The sequence below is a fragment of the Sphaeramia orbicularis genome, chromosome 6 (assembly GCF_902148855.1).
Source record: "Sphaeramia orbicularis chromosome 6, fSphaOr1.1, whole genome shotgun sequence".
Classification (NCBI taxonomy): domain Eukaryota; kingdom Metazoa; phylum Chordata; class Actinopteri; order Kurtiformes; family Apogonidae; genus Sphaeramia; species Sphaeramia orbicularis.
Window position 1 is genome coordinate 3,823,805 of NC_043962.1, and position 9,179 is coordinate 3,832,983.

The 9,179-nt window shown below is 44.0% G+C and overlaps 1 protein-coding gene across 1 annotated transcript; it reads left to right on the forward strand.

Moving 5' to 3' along the window:
• Positions 1–535: 535 nt before the first annotated feature.
• On the forward strand, positions 536–7,165 carry wee1 (WEE1 G2 checkpoint kinase). The gene is made up of 10 exons (XM_030137486.1): positions 536–1,460; positions 2,261–2,478; positions 3,686–3,752; positions 3,980–4,152; positions 4,833–5,101; positions 5,183–5,272; positions 5,374–5,459; positions 5,584–5,754; positions 5,982–6,127; positions 6,232–7,165. Exons 1-10 carry the CDS (start codon positions 990–992, stop codon positions 6,386–6,388), a joined length of 1,848 nt encoding a protein of 615 aa, XP_029993346.1. The 5' UTR covers positions 536–989; the 3' UTR covers positions 6,389–7,165.
• Positions 7,166–9,179: the final 2,014 nt, after the last annotated feature.

Below are 9,179 nucleotides of genomic sequence, written 5' to 3' on the forward strand. Positions count from 1 at the left end.
TAATCCGGTTTTAACTCATTCTTACCCGGTTCTGATTAGGTTTTAAGTCGTTTATATATATATATATATATATATATATATATATATATATATATATATATATATATATATATATATATATATATATTTTTTTTTTTTTTTTTTTTTTTTTTTTTTTTAATTCCAGTTCTTTCTCTGCTCTAACTCGATTCTATTTCGCTCGTAATCGGCTCTGATTCGGTTTAACTCGTTCCGACTCAGTTTTAACACGGTTCTATGTCGTTCTAACTCGTTTGTTTTTCGGGGCCTGACTCGGTTTAACTCGTATTAATTCGGCTCTGACTCGGTTCCTTTGATTTTCGCGGCTCCTTTGATTATCGTGACGTCTCCATTATTCTTCCGTTCGACGCCGCCGACGTACAAAGGCCACGTTCGCGCCAGTTTGTTGCCGTACCACGGGTGACGTCACGCCGCAAAACGCCCATCTTTTAAAAATTTCTACACGACCTCCGATTGGCTGTCGTGGACCACGGGACCAACGGTCGCGGGAAGTCCTCTGCCAGGCGCGTGACACAGGAGGTCGGTTTCGGACTCATTCATAGTTTGTTCGTAAACATCGGTTCGGTTTTTGACGCACAAAGTTGCGGTTTTGTCCGTCGGCGGCTCAGTGGAAGGTCGGGCACCGGTACTGACAGTCTGCCTGGACGGAGGAGGCCGGTGTTCGGGTGTTTTTGGGAAAGTTTGGGTGTTTTTTCTTCGGTGGTTCACGCGGCCCGTGCTGTCGTCGTGGATGGGCGTGTTGAACCAACTTTCCCCAGACGTTAACGGAGCTTTAACGGATTAACGGAAAACTCTGGACTTTTTCAAACTCTCGGATCCGTTATTTATCCGCCGAACTTATTCGTTCAGGTCAACCGGAGGTGTCCGATTCGTGTTTGTGTCGATAACTGACACTGAGCGGCTCCAACCGCGTGTTTTTCGGTCTTGTACCCGGGGTTTAAAGGCGAAACATGTCGGGCTTCAGCCGCCGTCGGTCCGGGTCCGGGTCCCCCTCCCTGACCGAGCAACCGATCCGACAGAAGCTGCACTTCACGTCCAGCGACGGGGAGGACGAGCCCATCGAAGACGTCAACAACAGCACCGGAGGCGAGTCGGGCTTCACGGAGCTCGACTCCCCGGTGCCGGTGCGGAGGAGTCGGGACGCGGCCATGAAGGTGCCGGAGGGCGGCAGCAGCCCCCTCAACCAGTCCGGCGGTGACGACGACGTGGAGCTGTGGGACGAGGAGGAGGGTTTCGGGTCCCCGTCCCACCTGCGGTCACCGAGGAAAGGCCCCCGGCTGTACGGAGGCTCCCCGGAGCGGCCCCCCTACGGACCGGACGACGGGGAAGGGTCCAGCTCCCCCATCCCGGACTGTCCGGACACACCTCCGCACAAAACCTTCAGGAAGCTGCGGCTGTTCGACACCCCGCACACCCCGAAGGTCAGTGTCCGTCCGCCGGTGAACGGGACCGGAGACACCGGGGAAGGTTGGATACAAGGAGCATGCTGGGTTTATGGAGTTTTTTCTGTTGTTACAAATAAACCCCCTGACATTATGAGACCTATTCAGTTCCACCGTTTTACACGTTTAGTTTCATTAAACCTTTATCTGTAAACATATTTAACCTTTGAAACACAGTTTTACATTTTCTCTGAACAGATAAATGACTGAAAAAAAGTCTGATGTTGTGAAGTTTAAAATAGTCAAATCTAATATAATCACACATTTGTGACAAATTTTAGATCCAAATGAATAATTAACCAAAGGCGTTTTTAATAATATAAGTTTAATGTATTGATTTATAGTAAATGTAAAGTTTTCATCACACAAAAGATGATTCGTCAGTTTCAGGTTAACTGATTAATGAATGACAGTTTTTAGTTGTTTAGTTTGTCGGGTGTATGTGGAACCCCATTCAGGTAAAGAACAGTTAATCCTGTGTTCACAGTTTGGGTTCCTTCATGTTCTTTTGCTGTGTCAGTTACCGACCCACTGACCCACTTAATGTACAACTGTACTATTGCATAATCCTCCCCGTGTAACATCCAGATGATGAAGGAGGTGGGGTCTATGCCTGGGCATGTTTTCATCAGTTATTACTGAAGTATTTTCATTACATCAGCATTAATGTAATGTTAATATGTATTTATTCCTACAGTTGTCTTTTTACTTTCTCAGGTTTTCTTGTTTGTTCAGAGGTAAACTCCTCTAAATGTGTGTCTTTTTTTCCTGGTCTTCAGAGTCTTCTGTCCAGGGCCAGGGGTTCTGGAGGTCCTGGATCCTCCAGCAGGAGAGTTGCCCTGTTCAAGAATGTGGAGGCTTCAGGAAAGTCACTCACAGACAGCAGCAGGAGGCAGCCCACCCCCCTGGTCAACTTTAACCCCTTCACCCCCGACTCCCTCCTCATCCAGTCGGCCACTCAGCAGAGGAACAACAGGAAGAGGGCACACTGGAACGAGTGAGTACAGGGAACGTACATGGATTTACTCACAACTGCACACCAACCTGTCCACGGAGCATCGCATCAAACATTTAACCGTTAGAAGTTCCTCACATGTCTCATTTGCCTGTTCTTCACTGAAGTCCATGTTTCTGGTTTTCTAAAGCTGGAAATGAAACTAAATGTCTTTTTACCTCAGACTGTAGACATCTGGCTGTATAATGATAATACACTGATTAATCAAACATCATAAAGACATTAGGAGTTTTTTTTTTTTAACAAAAATGCAAACACTGGCCGTCGTCTTTGTTAGAAAATATTCACTGTGAATACATCCTTGCTTTAATTTATTTACAATGATTTCAACACTATCATTGTTTATTTCTGACTCATGTTTGTCTTGAGTTCACAACTGAAAAAATCCCATTACATTTCTTTGGCTGCATTTTGCCACCGTTGGAAACTGATTAATCTGTTTGACAAACTGTATCAGCAGAATGTGACTCTGTAGGCCAATGGATAATGTTCTTAAATGGAGTTGTGGTTAAAATAGTTAAAACAATGAAATTAACTTTTGACCGTATGTTCAGTGATCTGAGTTATTTATTTGACTCTTTATTTCATCTACTTCCTGTCAAAGTGAAAAGTAGTTGGTTTCCAACAACCTGTTAATCTGTGATCAACTTCCTCCTGTTTAAACCCACGATGGATCAACCTCTGCGTTATACTTTATTTCAAATTGGTAATCAAATGTAGATTAGATTAGTGACTGACCGTCAAAGAGAGAAACTTTATTTCACTATTATATCTATAAGGAACACCATCATATTGGTCGTCTAACCCTCCCTCTGTGCAGACGTAAACATGCCAAATCCTCTACTTGCAAACATTTACCTTCACAGCTTGAATCAGGAGTTAATTTGCCTGACCTGGGTCGTCCCATGGGTGTGCTATGCATTCAGGTCCTCCAGTCGGTGTGTGATACATTCAGGCGTTGTGTCCAGACTGATCTGACTTCAGTGTTCTTCTAACAGTGATGAACACCTTCTGTCCTGAACATCAAACACAGGTTTTTTTTTTAAACCAGATCGTTAAAGCCGTTACCCAATGCTGAGGTTTGGCTGAAAACCCAAACCTCATGTTACTGGTGAACTCTGACCCCAGTGCTGCCCCCTGCTGGCCCCAATGTGCTCTAATGCCTTCTACTGTGTTGTTGCTTTCTCAGCTCTTGTGGAGAAGACATGGAGGCCAGCGATGGTGAGACGGAGGATGACATCTTGCCTCCGTCCAAGGTACAGCAGTGTTTCTGATTCTCAGTAGATTACATTTTAGTTTAGTTTTGAGTCTGAATTTGTTTTATACAGTTTATTGTGAGTTGTTTTATGCTTCTTCTTTTATTTTACTGTAGTCTCATGATGAGTAGAACTAGTTCTAGTTGAAATCTCACCTTAATGAAACAATGTCTGATAATTATTCTACACACTGACGTATGATCGTGCTGTAAATGTTTCTCCTACAGAGGGTCACGATGATGGAGAGTAACATGATGTCCAGATATGCTTCTGAGTTCCTGGAGCTGGAGAAGATTGGCTGTGGCGAGTTTGGCGCTGTGTTCAAATGCGTAAAGAGACTCGACGGTTGCATCTACGCCATCAAGAGATCCAAGAAACCTCTGGCTGGATCTGTAGACGAGTAGGTTTTTGTATTTGGGTGTTCGTCTGGGATGAAGACATACGTTACCTACAGTCTTAAAAGGTCACTGTTGTGAATTTTCATTGCTAGCTATCTCAAAAGATCACATGTAATACTAGTGGCTCCGTCAGGTAACTTATGTAATCGCCTGTTGTCTAGTACGCTCCAGTACTAAGTCGCTGCTCTGTCAGTCAGACATGGTCAGAGACATGTTTCCTCCTTCACGGGCTGTTCCAGCACCAGCACTGACCCAGACTTATTGTATCGTCTGCTTACAGCTGCACAAACAAGTGCGAACGTGTACTTCCCACTCAATCTTGCTCACTGACTGCTGCTTATTTACTTACCTGGAATCAATGATGGTACCTCACTTGCAACTGGCAGTGGCTGCTCCTCATAGGTTCTGTCCGTGCCCGTAATTTACATAATTAAAAGGTCCAGTTTAGTGCATTTATGGTGATTTTTATTTATTTATTTATTTTTACTGAATTTGCACCTCTCTGGCTTATAAGTAATACACAAACCTCAATCACTGTCATAAGCATGACTGTACAGGTACACTTGAATTTACATACATGCGCTTTAGAAGTGTTTGTAACTGAAATGCGCTGCTGTAGTTGAGACGATGTGTTCTTCTCTCCAGGTATTTCCTAATTTAAAAAAATTATCCCCCCCCCCAGGCAGAACGCCCTACGGGAGGTCTACGCCCATGCCGTGCTGGGACAACACCCCCACGTGGTGCGGTACTACTCCGCCTGGGCTGAGGATGACCACATGCTCATCCAGAACGAGTACTGCAACGGCGGGACACTGTCGGACGTGATCACAGAGAACTACCGGAGGCTGTCGTACCTGTCGGAGCTGGAGCTGAAGGATCTGCTGCTGCAGGTCACACGAGGACTCAAATACATCCACTCCACGTCCCTGGTCCACATGGACATCAAGCCCAGTACGTTCCTTCACCTGCACAACAGGTATGACACAGTCCACCTGGAATCGGCATCATGTGACCTTTACTTCTGCGTTGTAGGCAACATCTTCATCTCACGGAAGTCGGTACCGAGCTGTGATGAATGTGACGAGGACGACGGCCTGACAACCAGTGTTGTCTACAAGATAGGTGAGTTCTAAGTGTGTTAAATAAAGACACTGTTGGAAGAACAGAAGCTGAACACACTGTTGTACTCCTGTGAAATAACCTGTGTTTATTTGTGTTGTCAGGTGACCTGGGTCATGTGACCAGAGTAACCAATCCCCAGGTGGAGGAGGGAGACAGCAGATACCTGGCAAATGAAGTCTTACAAGAGGTTTGTCCTCGCAGATGGAGTTGAACCACAGCAGGTCTTGGTGTGGTTGTGTTACTCGCCTTTGTGTTGTGTTGCTCATCATTGTGTTGTTGTTACTCACTGGTTGTTGTGTTGTTGTGTACAGGACTACAGTAACCTGACAAAGGCCGACATCTTCGCTCTGGCTCTGACCGTCATCAGCGCTTCGGGGGCTGAACCGCTGCCGACCAACGGAGAAAAATGGCACGAGATCCGACAAGGAAAACCTCCCAACATCCCACAAGTCCTTTCTCCAGAGTTTGTCAGTCTCCTGAAGGTAAATGTTATGATGGTCTTACGAATCCAGGAGGATCTGCAGGTCCATCACAGGGAGTCACTGCTGATATAAGGATTTTAACACAGATTATTCTGACATAAAGAATAGTTTAAACCACAGAGAATCGTCTCCTTCAAACAGTTAAACAGTCCTAAGTTTGTTCAGCAGTTGTTTTCGTCTATTGTTCGTCTGTTTCCTCCTGGTTTATGAATGTTCTCCTCTTTCAGCTGATGATCCACCCCGACCCAACCCGGCGACCCTCGACCTCTGATCTCATCAAACACCCAGTGCTCCTCACCGCTGCTAGAATGAGTGCAGACCAGCTCAGAGTGGAGCTGAACGCCGAGAAGTTCAAGAATGCTCTGCTGCAGAAGTAAGAACCCACCAGAACCATCGGAATGTCTGATAATGACATAAACCCATGTAGTTCAAGACCTGCTGAACCTCTTTAACCTCATCTGTTCCTCTGTTTCTCAGGGAGCTGAAGAAGGCCCAGCTGGCCCGGGCTGTAGCCGAGGAGAAGGTTTTGTCTACGGACCGGATCCTGACCCGCTCCACAGTCCAGTCCAACCCCAGAACCTCCAGACTCATCGGCAAGAAAATGAACCGCTCGGTCAGCCTCACCATCTACTGAAGCTTCAACTGGACACTGACGGATTAAACACGATGGCCAATGGACCTCAAACGGACCTGCACAGATGAACTGGTCCCTGTGGGTCTGAAGAAGAACCCGGTGTGGTTTATGGCGAGGGCTCTTTGTCCCACTCAGAACTCTGTCCACACCCACCCTGAACTCATCGCTGTCTTTGTAGTTCTGCAGACGCCGATGAACTGTGGATCCAGAAGGCGGTTCCTGAACCTCCTCTGGTTCCTCAAAGCGACGCCCAGGCTCCGTCTCATCTCTGTCCTCGACCAAACCGAAGCCCAGCGGCGGCAGACCAAGTGTCTTCATTGTGAATGTATTTGCCGTGGCCTTGTGCACCTTACTGCCTGTCGAACGCCTGATCCTGGTCAAGGAGCTTCTGAGAACTCACGTGTCTGTGACGAGCACTTTGGAGGCAACCAGTAGAACGTCTTACAAGAAAAAGAACCTGCTGCTATTGATGTTTTGTGTATCAGGGTTTGGCCGATGTCTAGAGGTCCAGTAGCAGGAGTCCATGGAGGGAAATCCTCTAGCTCCTCCTCCTGAAGCTGATCCACGCTGTGAAGAGAACCTTCAGGTGGTTCTACCTGCCCTGTTTGTAGCATTAGAACAATCATCGTCCTGTTCTGTGGATCCTCATGTTTTGAGGTTTGCCTTCAAGTACTGTTAAAGCTATCATTGTACTTTGTTCTTGTAACTTCTAACACAAAAAAGTCCTTCTGTTGTAACTTGTATATATGTTCTTTTAATAAAACCAACCTTCTACAACTGTGTGTGAAAGCTCCGTCCAAATGTGGGTTAAGACAATAACGATGTCCAGGGCTAGGGTTGGATATTGGCACTGATCTACATGAGATATGGGATCAGTTTAGGCTAACACTAGAGCAGGGGTGTCAAACTCATTTTAGTTCAGGGGCCACATTAAGCCAAACTTGATCTGCAGTGGGCTGAACCAGTGAAATAACATAATGTCAACTCCAAACTTTCCTCTATGTTTTACAGCAAAAAAAGTAAAGTTATGCGATGAAAATGTTTACATTTACCAACTATCCTTTAAAACACTGAATAAAATGAACAAATGAAAATTTCTTAAGTAAACTAAGTGCAATTTTCACAATATGTCTCAGTTTATCATTTACACGTAAATTACAACATACAGATCACAGTGGATCTACAAATACACAAAACATTTAATAACAGGCAGAATATTGTTAAAATTACACTTCAGACATTTCAAAATGTTCATATTTGTTGAGGTCGTTTGTGTTTTTGTGAAAATGTAGTTTTAGTGTAAATACAGTAAAATGACATGAAAAATGTGGAGTTGTGAGTATTTATGGGTTATTATGATAGGATTTGACCGATCCAACCCACTGGAGATTTAAGGGGTCTGTTTGTGGTCCCTGAACTAAAATGTTTAATATCTTCAGTGTAATTTTTACATTTCACAAATTCATCCCAGGGGCCGGACTGGCCCCATTGGTGGGCCGGATTTGGCCCTTGGACCGCATGTTTGACACCTGTGCACTAGACGAAGCACAACCAACCTCAGACTAGTTATTAAAGAACACTGATCTACAACATGTAGGCTGGTCAGCCGTCCGGTTTTCTCTGTATTCAGTACTGAGAAAACCATCTGGAATGGGCTCTATGCACAGCCCCAGTACTTCTGAACTTCAGGTGGCTCCTTTCTTTCCTGTCTTTCATCATAGGACACTGATTAATCCAGGTGTGCCTTGTCACTACTGATTAACTGGGAACACCTGGATTAATCAGTCGTTCCTGGTGACTCTGGTCTTGGATGGATTCAGACCAACAGCTGTTTCAGAGTTGATCATGTTTCAGCAGATCTCCGACCACTTTGCCAGAACCCTCTGTGGTTCTTAAGAGTTCTTATTACTGGAGATGTTTCTTCTTCCATGATAGATCCATTGTTTTGGCTTTGACTTGAATTTATTAAATGATAATAATCAGTATGTTTTATGTAAGAAGAAGCTTTACTGTCATTGTACGCGATACAACAATACATGATAAAAACACCTCCTGTAAAAATGTAAAAAAAAAACAAACAACAAAACTCTCAACATATGAAAGTAAAGAGTTAATGTTTCAGCCCATCATGGACCTAATGATGAACCTGATTAAATACAAAAGTACAGGAACATGTAGAAAACAACACTCACTGTAGTATTAGTACTACTGTTAGTATTATTAGTAACCAAAGGCTGATGTGAAAATACACCAGAAACACCTGAAGGACTCAATGTCAGAACTGATGGAAACCACGGACCATGATCTGAACGTTTACAAGTGGACAATGACCATCAGACAAAAACCAGCACATGGAAAAGACCAAAGATGAAAAACAAGCAAAAAGACACTTTAAGAAGACACTGAAAGTCAACACATGCATCTACTGAGGTTCTTTCACAAAAAAATAAATATATTCAGTGTCAGACACATGCTTGGACCAAACAGATTCAAAACCAATGAGCTGATCATCAAACTATGAGTTTATATTTGGTTTAATCCATCATTATCCCTCATAGAGGTCCTTCATAATCACCAAAAGAGGACATAATCTGCACAGAACTGTGATAATGTCAAAATGTTTTTCATAGTTTGTTTTTACCTTCTTTTTTTATTTTGTCAACTTGAACCATAAATAAAAATACCAGATATTCAGTAACTCCCATATTTTTAACCCTTTAGATGCCATGTTTTTAATGTAAACAAACCCTATTTTTTAAGGCAAAAACAGAAATTTTTTTTTCAATATACT